Source organism: Phaenicophaeus curvirostris, chromosome 20 (assembly GCF_032191515.1).
Source record: "Phaenicophaeus curvirostris isolate KB17595 chromosome 20, BPBGC_Pcur_1.0, whole genome shotgun sequence".
NCBI lineage: Eukaryota > Metazoa > Chordata > Aves > Cuculiformes > Cuculidae > Phaenicophaeus > Phaenicophaeus curvirostris.
In genome coordinates, this window is record NC_091411.1 from 10,184,675 (window position 1) to 10,197,527 (window position 12,853).

The window sequence follows — 12,853 nt, forward strand, 5'->3', positions numbered from 1 at the left end:
ATCCCATTGCAAAGGACCCCAGTGACCCATATGCACCACGAGGGACCCCAAACACCCCCATATGGCACCAAAAGGCACCCCCAAACACCCCATACCCCATCGCGAGGGACCCCAAACACCCCATACCCCACCGTGAGGGACCCCAAACACCCCATATCCCGTTGCAAAGGACCCCAGTGACCCCACATGCACCATGAGGGACCCCAAACACCCCCATATGGCACCAAAAGGCACCCCCAAACACCCCATATCCCATTGTAAAGGACCCCATTGCACCACGAGGGACCCCAAACACTCCCATATGGCACCAAAAGGCACCCCCAAACACCTCATATCCCATTGTAAAGGACCCCATTGCACCACGAGGGACCCCAAACACCCCCATATGGCACCAAAAGGCACCCCTAAACACCCCATACCCCACCGCAGGGCACCCCAAACACCCCATACCCCACTGCAAGGCACCCCAGTGACCCCATAGGCACCACGAGGGACCCCAAACACCCCCATATGGCACCAAAAGGCACCCCCAAACACCCCATACCCCATCGCGAGGGACCCCAAACACCCCATACCCCACCATGAGGGACCCCAAACACCCCCATATGGCACCAAAAGGCACCCCCAAACACCCCATATCCCATTGTAAAGGACCCCATTGCACCACGAGGGACCCCAAACACTCCCATATGGCACCAAAAGGCACCCTCAAACACTCCATATCCCATTGTAAAGGACCCCAGTGACCCCACACGCCCCCGGAGGGACCCCACAGCCCCCCCAGGGCCCCCTCAGGGCCCCGCCCCCGCTGCCGGGGCCGCCCCCCCCCACCCCAGCCCCGCCCCGCTGGGCGGTCGCTGCCCCGCTCGGAGGCTCCGGGGGCGGCGGCGTCGGGAGCGTTCGGGGCGTTGGGAGCGTTGGGAGCGCGTCGGGGGCCCCGGGGCCGCGGGGATGGGCGCGGGGTGGGTGCTGTGGGGCGCGGCGGCGCTGCTGCTGCTGCACGTCCTGATGGCGCTCAGCCCCGCCGTCAACTTCGCGCTGCGCATGGGCTTCTATTACCTGCTCTTCTTCGTGTCCTCGGCGCTCACCGCGCCCGTCTGCATCCTCGTCAACGGCGGCCGCACCGTCAAGAACATGAGGTGGGGACCGGGGGGGGGGCTGGGGGGGCGAGGAGGAGGAGGAGGGGTACCCTGGGGGGGCGAGGAGGAGGAGGTGGGGGGTACAGCGAGGGGATGCGGGAGTGATGGAGGGGTACCCGGGGAGTGGTACCCTAGGGGAGGGGGGGGGTCGAGGAGGAGGAGGAGGGGGGAGAGGATGGGGGAGCGAGGAGGAGGATGAGGGAGCGAGGAGGAGGAAGAGGGTACCCTAGGGTAAAGGGAAGGGGTACGAGAGTGATGGAGGGGTACCCGGAGAGTGGTACCCTAGGGGAGGGGAGGGGTCGAGGAGGAGGAGGGGGGAGAGCATGGGAGAGCGAGGATGAGGATGAGGGAGCGAGGAGGAGGAAGAGAGTACCCTAGGGTAAAGGGAAGGGGTACAAGAGTGATGGAGAGGTACCCTGGGGGGGGGGGTCGAGGAGGAGTGGGGGGGGCGGGAAGAAGATGGGGGAGTGAGGATGAGGATGGGGGAGCGAGGAGGAGGAGGAGGAGGGTACCCTAGGGTAAAGGGAAGGGGTACCCGGGGGGTGATACCCTCGGGGAGGGGGGGGTCGAGAAGGAGGAGGGGGGAGAGGATGGGGGAGTGAGGAGGAGGATGGGGGAGTGAGGAGGAGGAGGCGGGTACCCTAGGGTAAAGGGAAGGGGTACGAGAGTAATGGAGGGGTATTCGGGGTATGGTACCCTAGGGGAGGGGGGGCGAGGAGGAGGAGGGGGGGAGGAGAGGATGGGGGAGCGAGGAGGAGGAGGGTACCCCAGGGTAAAAGGAGGGGGTATAGGAGTGATGGAGGGATACCCGGCGGGGCACCCTAGGGGATGGGGGAGCGAAGGTGAGGATGGGGGAGCGAGGAGGAGGAGGAGGGTACCCCAGGGTAAGGGGAGGGGGTACTGGAGTGATGGAGGGGTACCTGAGGTGCGGGGGGGCACCCTAGGGGATGGAGGGGGGAGGAGAGGATGAGAGAGCAAGGATGAGGATGGGGGAGTGAGGAGGAGGAGGATACCCCAAGGTAAAGGGAGGGGGTATGTGAGTGATGGAGGGGTACCCAGGTGGGGGGCCCTCCAGGGGAGGGGTGGGCAAGGAGGAGGAGGGGAGAGGTTGGGGGAACGAGGATGAAGATGGAGGAGTGAGGAGGAGGATGGGGGAGCAAGGAAGAGGAGGAGGGTACCCGAGGGTCAGGAGGGGGAGAGTACCCGGGGAGGGCGGCTGAGGATGGGTAGGGGAGGGTGGGGGGGTTAACCTGGAGTGGGGACTGAGATGAGGAGGGGGGGAAAAGGATGAATGGGGGGGTACCTGAGGGTGAGGAGGGGGTACTGGGGCTGGAGGAGGGAGGAATGAGGGGGAGATGGGGGGGTGTCCTAGGAGTGGGTGGGGGGGGTAAGGATGAGGAGGGGGGAGAGGATGCAGGGAGTGAGGATGAGGTTGGGGAGGGGGGCGAGGAGGAGGAGGGTACCCGAGGGTCACAAGGGGGGTGTACACAACAGTGAAGGGGGGCGAGGATGAGGGTGGTGGTACCTGAGGATGAGGGGGGAGGATGAGGGATGAGGGTGGTACCTGTGGGTGAGATAGGAAGGGGTACCCAAGGGTGAAGTGGTGAGGATGGAGAGGGGAGAGAGGATGGGGGGGTACCCAAGGGTGGGGTGGGAGGGGGAGATGTGAAGGTGAGAGGGGGCATGCCTGAGTGTGAGGGAGGGGGTACTCGAGGGTGAAGAGGGGAACAAGCCATCCCCATGGACACCAGGCAGGTGTGGGAGGGTGAAACAGAAGCTGACGAGATCGGTTTCAAACCCAGACTTGGGGGGAGGCTGCCGGCATCCTTTACCCAAGATAAAGGGCTGCAAGGTGGTCTCTTGAGTCATGGAGGGGTTGGGGGCTGCGGTGAGGGGCTGCTCCCACCCATAGCTGTGCCCTCACCTTTGGAGAGACCCACCTGGGGACGATCACCCTTTGGAGAGGCTGGGAAGGTGTGGAGAGCTGTGTTTGGGGATGAGCACCCTTTGGAGAGGCTGGGAAGGTGTGAGGATGGTGACAAGCAGCTGTGCTTCCACACAGCTTTTGGGGTGAGCTGTTTGGCAGTTTGTCTGGGGGTTTTCTCCCTCTAGAAGGGGGTCGGTGCCAGCAGGGCTGCAGGCTGGCAGATTATTAATGTGTTTAATACTCCACACATTTTAAGAGCAGAGCTTGGACTTCTCCTGGCAGCCCATGAGAACTTGGCCTCCTTGCTTTGCTTTCCTGTAGGCAGCTTATTCCCTGCTCAAACCATCCATGTCCAGGCCAAGTTATACAGGTGGGAGATTAAAAGGGGGGGGCCTGTTGCCTTGATACATCCTTTTGGATCAAAGGTTGGGGAGCATCTCAGCTGGAGGAGCTGGACTTTGCTCTGTGGTGTGTCTCTTGCAGGGAGAGCTCAGGGTGGAGCGAGCGGGCACTGGGCACTGGTGACATTGCCTCGCGGGCTCTCCTGGCCTGTTGAGCCGATGCTCTGCAATCCCAGGCACTGGGACCAGCAGTCTGCTCGGGGATCTCCAGCCCAGCTCTGTCTCCAGCATCAGCTGCCTTGGTTCATGCAGGAGCAGCTTTCGGATGCTCAACCACCTTTGCAGCTGGGAGAGTTTGTGTTAGTTATAGAGACACTCTCTTTCTCATCCCCACCTCTAGAACTTTGTAAATACCCTGTAACCTTAAAGGAACTCTTTGGGAACTCCTTTAACTGGACAACTCCTCATGTTGAATTTCAGAGCTGAATTTTGGCCAGAACTGCCCTTTTCCTGTAATTTAAGCTCATCCTTTCCATGTGCTGGCATGGGCCAATGATCCTGGCCGGGTATTCCAACCCCTGGGAGGTCTGTGGCTGAGGTAATCCAGTGAGCTCCTTATTTCTGCAACATCCCAGTCTGCTTATTCTGGCTCAGGGAAAGGGATTGGAGCAGAGCACATGTTGGTGGCCAGACAGCGATAACAGCGTCGATGCCTGGCACGGAACGCCTCGTCCTTGCTGTGCTCCTGGCTCCAAGCTGGTGTGGCTTGGAAGAGGTTGCCCTCTGTGTCTGACAGAGATAGAGCTGTTTATCTAGCGGCAAAACCTCTTGCAAGAGCTTCCAATCTGGTGAGCACGCTTGATTAATCCTTGAAAATCAGACAATCCTAAAAAGGCCTCCCAGGCTGCGGAGCAGAGCGTGTGAAGCCGGGGCTGCTGGATTTCAAACTCAGGCTGTTATGGATGCACTGAAAAGCACATTGCCTCTCATTTTTCTCCTCTCTCCTTGTATCTGGCAGTAAGTGCATCGGATTTACAGCTCTCTGCAGCTCTGGCTGCACCAAGTCAGGATCATTCATATCAGCAGAGAAGCTGCTTGCAGGGCTGAAGGGGCACAGGACCCATCTGCTTAACCCCATGGATGACGTGGCCAGCTCAGCAGGGCTGCTGGTCACCTGGTTCTTCTTCACTCGCTCTGAGCTCTGCCCTTTTGCCTCTTTCAGTGGCTCAGGCCACATCTTGTGCAAGGAAACGCTGGCTCCTTACTGGCAGGAGGAAGTTGGATGGTTGCTCTTGAGTAATGTGTAACCAGCCTCTCCCGGCAGCTACCAAACAGCGTGGCTTCCAGAGCAGTGACCTCTTCTTTGGTTGGCAGTCTGAAGGGAGGAGAAGTAGGATTTAGGTCAGTCTGGTGGCACGGCACCCACCGTGACCTCACTGGTTTGTGTCACCCTGCCTCTCCTCGCCTGTGTCCTCATCTCTTCACCTGGACTGCACTTGGAGCTCTGGAGCTCTGTAGCCTTGGGTACCTCCCCTTGTCCTTTCCTGGGTGCGGCTCTAACCTTTGCAGTGAGTTTGAGTGGCAGGGGACTGCTAGCTGCGGTGTCACTCCGCTGTGTCACCTGTGGACGTTGTCCTGCTCTGAATTCCAGTGTCAAAGCCAGGATCCAGGCAGTCTGCATGGTGGGGCGCCCCATGGAGATAGGAATCCCACTGGGGGAAGGAGCAAGCCAGGGAAAGTTGCCTTAAGTTACGTGGTTGGAGAGTTGATGGCAGCGATGGAGAGACTTTGGAGAACTGATGCTGGGACCTGGGGCCAAGCCAGGATAAGATGCTGACTGGGTGCTCACCCCCAGCCCTGAATGACATCAAAAGAAGTGAGAAAAGCAGGGAAAGGGAGATTTTTCCCCTCTGCTCCGCTCTCATGAGACCTCACCTGGAGCTCTACATTCAGTTCTGGAGTCCTCAGCACAGGAGGGACATGGATCTGTTACAGCGAGTCCAGAGGAGGCTACGGACATCACTGGGGGCTGGAGCACCTCCCCTATGAGGACAGGCTGAGAGAGTTGGGATGTTCAGCCTGGAGAAGAAAAGGGTCCAGGGAGACCTTAGAGCAGCCTTTCAGTATTGAGAGGGGCTGCAGGAAAGCTGGGGAGGGGCTCTGGATCAGGTAGTCCAGGGATAGCATGAGGGGGAAGGGTTTTAAGCTGAATGAGGGGAGATTTAGGTGGGATCTTAGGAAGAAATGTTTTCCTGTGAGGATAGGGAGGCTCTGGCCCAGTTTGCCCAGAGCAGTGGTGGCTGCCCTGTCATTGGAGGTGTTCAAGGTTGGATGAGACTTGGAACAACCTGATCCAGCGGCAGGTGTCCTTCCTTATGGCAAGGGGGTTGGAACTGGATGAGCTTTGAGGTCCCTTCCAGCGGAAAGCATTCTGTGGTTCTGTGACAGGGATGCTTTTCGGGCTGATGGTGCTGCGCAGCCCTCCGGCTGGACTCTGTCACAGGGGAGAAGCTGGCACTGTCCCTCTGTCTCATCCTGCGGAGAGGAAAGAACCATTCTCTGTCTGCTAGGGAGATGGTGGACCCTGGGGCAGGGCACTCGGGTGCTTTTTGGAGAGCAGGTCAGCTCCTGCATCTGCTCTAGGGGAGAGCAGAACAGAGCTGATGGCTGCTCCTGGGAGCTTTGTTCATGTTCAGGCTCCTCTGCCTCCTGTCGTGGTGATGGCTGATCTCATGCCTAAAATAGCCCCTGTGTCCTGCCAGCTTCTGGCTGCGTCCTTTGGCCCAGTTGGAGGGTCCCCAGCTCCCACCTGTCCGGGGGTGGCACAGAGGGCCCCTGTTCCCACGGGCTAGCAGGGTCTTGGCTGGTGAGCCGGGGCGTCTCCTGCACGGTGAGAGAGCTGGGAGCCTTGTGGACAGACCTGTAGATCCACTAGGGAAGGGAATGAACAGACAAAAGCTCTTTGCTGGAATATGGGTTTGCCGGGGGCACCGAGGCTCTGCCAGGCTGCGTGGGGAGCACCCTATTTGTGTGTTGTACAAAGTGTTTCACGCATTCATTCTCCTCCTTTCTTGGACTCCCCTGGGGTAATGAACCCCCCATACGTGTTTGTATCATTAAGCAGCATCTTCCAGCACTGCAAGGAGAACTACCAGACTCTGCCTTGGGTGATGGGAGCGTAGGCTGATTTCCATGCGCTGGGGAGTGGCAGCTCTTAGGAGAGCTGTTTGAGCAACTTGTAGGGCTTTGCTGACTGCAGGAGGAAACCGTTGGTATCATCGGAGTGAGCTGCAGCCACAGCACAAGGGGAAACACACAGCAGGGCTGGCAGCACAAGTGGTTCTTGAACTACTGTTGAAGCCAGCGTTTCTCCTTCCTGGGCTTTGGAGGGCTTTGAGTTTGCCCTCTGTTTGAAGGGCTCCTGCAGCTGCTGGAGGCTGGAATTGCCTCTCCCAGAGAGCTCATAGTGAGCCTGGTTGTGAGCTGATGCTGATGGACAGTCGAGTCTGGCTGTACTGGCCTCAAAGTTACATTCAGCTTCCCCCAAGCTTTGAGTAAAATTCCCACATGGGGAGTGGACAGGACTTGGTGTGCAAATGAAGCACCTTGAGCACGTGGGACCACGCAGGACACACTCGTGTGTGAACCACAGGGCAAATGAGATTGGAGGCTCTCTGTCACAGAGCTCTTCTTATCTCCTTCCACCCACCCTGTGTGTAGCAGACTGTGCCACCTCCCTGCTGTCTGACTCCTCTCCTTTTCTTTCCTGCAGAATCATCAAAACTGTCGTCAAGACCTTCAAGTATTTCTTTGGCCTGAGGTTCGAGGTGAAGGGACTGGAGAACTTTAATGTGGAGGGCCCTGCTATCATTGTGTCCAACCACCAGAGCATCCTCGACATGATGGGTGAGGAGCTGGTGGGAGGGAGGGAGGGAGCAATTCTCTTGAGAAATCCTGCTCACATCTCCTGGCCAGGCAGCCCCTTGCCCCTGCCGGTCTGTGCTTCGGAGCTAGATGGTTCGGCTTCTTTATCCATGCTGGCTGCACGGTCACCCCTCACTCTGAGCACCCCATGCAGACACCCAGGTATTTCTCAGCTTCAGATGCTTCTCAGCTCCCTTTTATATCGCTGCCTCGCTGACAGCATTGCTGGCTTAGCGCTCGTGTCGGTGTGCCAGGCAGCCAGGAATGAGGGGCTGAGGAGCGAGCCTTGTCCTGAGGGGTCTTGCTGTGACCCGCAGCCACCCTGTCCCTGTGCCAAGTCACCTTCTGCTCTGTTGATGGCAGCAGAAGCCAGCAGAGAAACGAGGTGCTGTCCTGTCCTCGGTGCTCCCCATCTCGGATCGTGTCTCTTGTCCAAGCCAAGAGCAGGGTGGGGAGCGGTGGCTGGTAGGTCTCACCCTCTGCCATCACGTTAGGGCTGATGGAGGTCCTGCCCGACGACTGTGTCCAGGTGGGCAAGAAGGAGCTGATGTACGCGGGCACCGTGGGGCTCATCATCTACCTCGGCGGTGTCATCTTCATCAACAGGAAGAGCACCAGCAGTGCCAAGATGGTGATGGCAGAGGTGGCCAAGACGATGGCAACTGACAACGTGAGTGTGGTGGCACTTGGCTTTCTGGAAAGTGTCTGGGTGTCCTGGGGTGGCACGTGGGGGCTGTGTTCTTCCTTATGCTGGCTTGCTTGAAGTTACAGCCTCTCGGCAAGGCTGGCTGGTGGCTCAGCCAGTGCGCAGGGAGCGCTGCAAGTGGATTTCTGGAGCAGAGCTCTTATCTCCCCATGTGCAGGTGAAGGTGTGGGTGTACCCGGAGGGCACGAGGAACTGCACAGGGGACTTGCTGCCATTCAAGAAAGGAGCATTTCACCTTGCGGTCCAGGCACAGGTAACGGCACTTTGCTGCTGCGTGGGGACCCCGAATGCTTTTGTAATGGCGTTGCAGACTGGTTGTGTGGTGATGTGGTTTATTTGCTCTCAAAAGGTCCAGTTCCCGGGTCACAGCTGAGCTCCTCAGCTAAACCACTGTTAGGTGCCATCAGTGCTGGCCGGCAGGAGCTGAGAGTCTTTTCCATCACCTGCAGGAGCATCTTAGAATCATAGAATGGTTTGAGTTGGAAGGGGCCTTAAAGCCCATCCAGTTCCACCCCCTGCCATGGGCAGGGACACGTCCCACTGGATCTGGTTGCTCCAAGCCCCATCCAGCCTGGCCTTGAAGGCTTGATCCCTGCAGATGGGTGGCTGCAGACAGTGGAGAAGCTGCCTTGTCCTCTCTCCTGACTGCATTCCCAGTGTCCCATCTGGAGGGCAGAGCATGGGGACAGGCACGCTTGACCCACAGGCTTTAGGCTGTGTGGCAGCGCGGTGGAACAGTGTGTGTGCTCTGCTTCTGGGAGCGTGGCTGCAACACAGAGCTTGGTTCTGGCAGGGAGCCCAGTGGGTGCTGCACCTTATGAGCTTGCCTGGGGAATCCCAAAGCTGTTGATGCCTTTCTCAATCCCCTGGGTTGCAATAGTCTAGTGTTGATTGAGGGTTGTTAACGCCAGTGCTTTGGAGCAATATCTGGGCTTGTTCTGTGTGGAGATAGCTGCTGCTTCCCAGCCATAGGACACTTGTTGGTATGTCTTAAATGTCTCTGTCCAAAATGACCAGATCCATGAGCAGTTGAGGGGAAAGCGGACACACAGCTCCTTGGCTTTGGACAGCTAGAGCTGGCAGTGCTCCTGAAGGAGCTTGTCTGGGCAGAGCTCGGAGGTGCTGTGCCAGGGACACTCAAGTCTTCCAGGCTTAGCTGCCTGGACCCAGGTGGTTGCTGGAAGCTGGGCCACCCTGCTTGGCTCCCAGGTGCTGGGGAACAAGGTGCTGGAGAGGCAACTGAACAGAGATTGGTGCCTTGATGTCCCGTTCAGGCTCTACCTCCTGTCTGTGGAGTGGGGTGACTAGAGGCCTGAGGGGAAACTCCCTTCCCTAAAGGAGGTGTTCTAGCAGGGATCCAAGAGAAGGCAGGAGGTGCCAGATCTCTTGCTGGTTTGATTGGCCACGGCCAGGGTGTAGCCTGTGGTTTACAATCCCCATTCCTGCCAAGGTGATGCAACCAAGGCGGGGGCTGGCAGCTGCTGGAAGGGAAGGACAGCAGTGGAAATGGTGCCTGCCTCTGTCCCTGAGACACAGAGTGAGATTTGACTCTGTGCCTGCTCTCCTGGCTGTGTCTCTGCCTGTCCGAAGCTTCCTGGGAGCAATCGATGGCAACTGGTGACTCCTCTTCTTAGAAGCTGCAGGCACACCAGCTGGCCTGTCCCAAATATGTGCTTGTACAGCAGGGCAAGGCCTGTCAAGAGAGGCATCCTCCAACAGCTGCAGGTCAGAAAATACCTGAGTTTTGAAGCCTGGCTTGGGATGAGGAGCCCTGAGAGCCAAGGCTGTCCTGAGGGTGAAGTGTAACTCGTCCCTAGTGCCCTGTTGTCCCTGTGCCTTGAGCTGCTGGGAGTTTTTTCAATCTCAGTTGACTCCTAACTGGCCCAGCCTTTGGAAGTGGCTCTGGCTGTGTGTACGGCTGAGAGCTGGGCCAGGGCAGCTCTGCTGCGTGGGATTTGCTGCTTATCTCTGCCCTGCCCTGAGTTGCTGCAGTGCAAGTAACTCCTTTTTTCCTTCTTCTTCCCCAAGGTCCCAGTGATCCCCGTGGTGTATTCCTCCTTCACCACCTTCTATAACCCAAAGAAGAATCTATTTACATCAGGTAACAAAGAGCCTGAGGGTCTTTAGAGGGTTGATGCCAGCCCTGTGTGGAGATTCCATAAGGGTGTGGGAGAGAAGGGGGGTGAATAGGAGTCCCTCTGGGAGACCTGTGGAGTCAGATCAAAGCACTTGGCACCAGAGCCTTGGCTGGGTTAACTCAGGCAAGAATGTAAATACAGTGAGGGATATTTTCATTAAAAATCGGATACCACCTCTCCCTCTCGTAGCTGGTGTAGCCCAAGTCGTTTGGTGAGGGCTTGGGGAAAGAAGCAAGCATGGCCTGCCTCGTGACCTTTCAAAGCAGGGATCTCTCTGCCAGCAAACCAAGGAAGGTGGTGGCATTAAAGCTCTGAAGTCTGTCGGTACAAGCAGTGGGCAGAAAAGTTGGCTTTTGGTCAACTCAGAGCAGGACCTGTCATTTCTCTTGGCTGGCAGGTGAGGGCAGAGCAGCCACACCAGCTTTGGAAGGGGGCAGGTGCTGGCTGGGATGTTGATTTGGGGGACTAATCCTATGGGTTTCTCACAGGTTCTTTTCTTGTTCCCAGGCAAAATCAAGGTTGAGATTCTGCCTCCAATAGAGACCAAAGGCCTGACGTCGGACGATGTCTCTGACCTCACTGACCGGTGCTTCCGCACCATGAGGGAGACCCTCTTCAGGCTCTCTGGCCGTCCCAGCGAGGCGAAGGACTCCTCCTAGATATTTCTCCAGTGGCATCACCGTGTGGTGGTGGCCGAAGGGACCTGTCTGTTGCCAAATACCGAAGGAACTTCACTTCCTCTGCAGTGACTTTAGACTCTGGGAACACCGTGGACACACGGGGTGTCGAGCCAGCACTGAGGTTTTCCATTGAGTGGATTTCTCTTATGGGTTCATTATCTCACAATGATACGTCTCCTTTTTCTGAATTTCTCAGGCATCAAACTTGTGCTACCAAAGGGCTCAATGACCAGGGAGGTAAGTTCCCCCAGCTCAGGCAGCTGGTGTGGGGTGACCACAAAAAACCTGTCTGGAGGTTGGGCTCTGCCTCACGTCAGTGTCCCTGCACCCGTGTTCTTGCAGACTCAGCTGGTGTTGGCCTGGATTCAACCCCCCAGGCAGCAGTTTGTATCTGTACAGCCTTGATGCTGCTGAAACGGGGCTGAGAATCAGCTGTAAATCTGGATTCTGGCTCTTTGGCAGCGCTGGGAGTGTGGTGTCCTCCTCAGCCAGCCCAGAGCCTGTTACCCAGGGCACAGCAAGTGGCCTCTGGGGCAGAACCTCTCTCCTTGAGAGACGCCCTTGGATCACCACAGCATCTTGTGCTGGGGCTCTGCATTACCCAGGCACTCTCAGCCGAGCATTTCACTTCTGGAAAAAGCACCTGGGGCCAGTAAACTCTACTGGGCTGCGAAGGGGAATGTATGGGACCGGTCAGCCTTATAGCATCTCTTTGGCTTGATTGCCCTCGCTCAGTGAGGGGGGCAGCAGCGAGGAGGGGGGCTGTGGTCTCACCAAGCCAGGTTTTACGGTCTGGGCAGAGTTTAGCTGAGTGCTGTCCGGCCTTGCCAGTTTAGTCGTCTCCCAAACACAACCCCCATCTCGTTTCTACCGTTCAGAGTCACCAGCTTTGTTTTCAAAAGTGCACAGATCTCTCTGAGTCTTGGGAAACCTCACGTGTGACACCTGTGACCGCTGTGTGCGACGTGACCTGTCGTGGCTAAGAGCTTCCTTGGTGCCAGGAAGCCTGCTCCCTGCCATGCTGGTGGTCACAGCTGGTGGCCTGGTGCTTGTGGTGTTTGTCACAGGTGGGAAGGGCTCTGTCCTGCTCCCTTTGCCACTTGTCATGGTCAGCACTGGCCAAAAGATGGTGCCTGTCCTGCGTGTCTTTGTGCTGCTCTGCAGGGCTGGTAAAACTGCAGAGCTGTGGGATGGGGGGGCTGCTGCGTAACGAGCTCAGGAGGCTCCACATGCCCCCATGGGGAAAATGTGCTCCTTTTTTCAGATAAAGGGGTTTCCCCTGTGCTTTGGGGTGACAGACCAGCAGGGCTCCTGCATCCCTTGCTGGGAGCTGCAGAAGGGTCAAGTCCATGGTTCCAGGGGGGAACCTTCACCTCTGACTTGGGTTCATGGAGGCTTTGGCTCTCCTGATCATGGCACAGGGTGTTTCACCTTGAGCTGAGCGACCTGGGGCTTCTTGGGTAACCAACACAGCCAACTTTTGCAGCCTGGCTGGGGCTGTGTTGGTGGAATCGCAGTCATGGGGGTTAAAGCCTCAACTGGGAAGGGCTGCGGGTTCACAAGGGGAGGAGCTGGTGCTGGTGGGAGCCAGGGGGCTTTATTGGAGGGGCCTTACAGTACAGACTCAGGGGTCAGACCCGCTGCGGGACGGGTCAGGGGAGGGTGGAACTGAACCAGCACTTGTAAGAGCGGCAGATAAAGGACTGGCATGGAGGTTAAACCCGGGAGGGTCCTGGGATGGCTCCTGGGTGGGAAATAATCACATCCACAGAGTGATTCCTGCAGCATCCTTCCTAGGGAGGAGGGAGCGGTGCCTCTATGTGCAGTTGTCTGCTGTTCACTGTTAATTGTGTTGAGATTAATGTATGTGCTTTAAAAACAAAAAAAGTACACCTTTCATTATTTAAATCAAGGTGACTCCGGGTGGTGTGTGGGAGCTGGGAGAGGAGGGTTGCTGCAGGGGGTAGGAGGGTGCTGAGCCTTCAGCTCCTGCAGTGG

At 57.6% G+C, this 12,853-nt stretch overlaps 1 protein-coding gene across 1 annotated transcript; it reads left to right on the forward strand.

Moving 5' to 3' along the window:
- Nucleotides 1-915: 915 nt before the first annotated feature.
- AGPAT2 (1-acylglycerol-3-phosphate O-acyltransferase 2) lies at nt 916-12,763 on the forward strand. Its single transcript, XM_069873685.1, has 6 exons — nt 916-1,139; nt 7,180-7,313; nt 7,826-8,001; nt 8,195-8,290; nt 10,066-10,138; nt 10,683-12,763. The coding sequence occupies exons 1-6, from the start codon at nt 952-954 to the stop codon at nt 10,832-10,834; spliced, it is 819 nt and encodes a 272-aa protein (XP_069729786.1). The 5' UTR covers nt 916-951; the 3' UTR covers nt 10,835-12,763.
- The last annotated feature ends 90 nt before the right edge of the window (nt 12,764-12,853 follow it).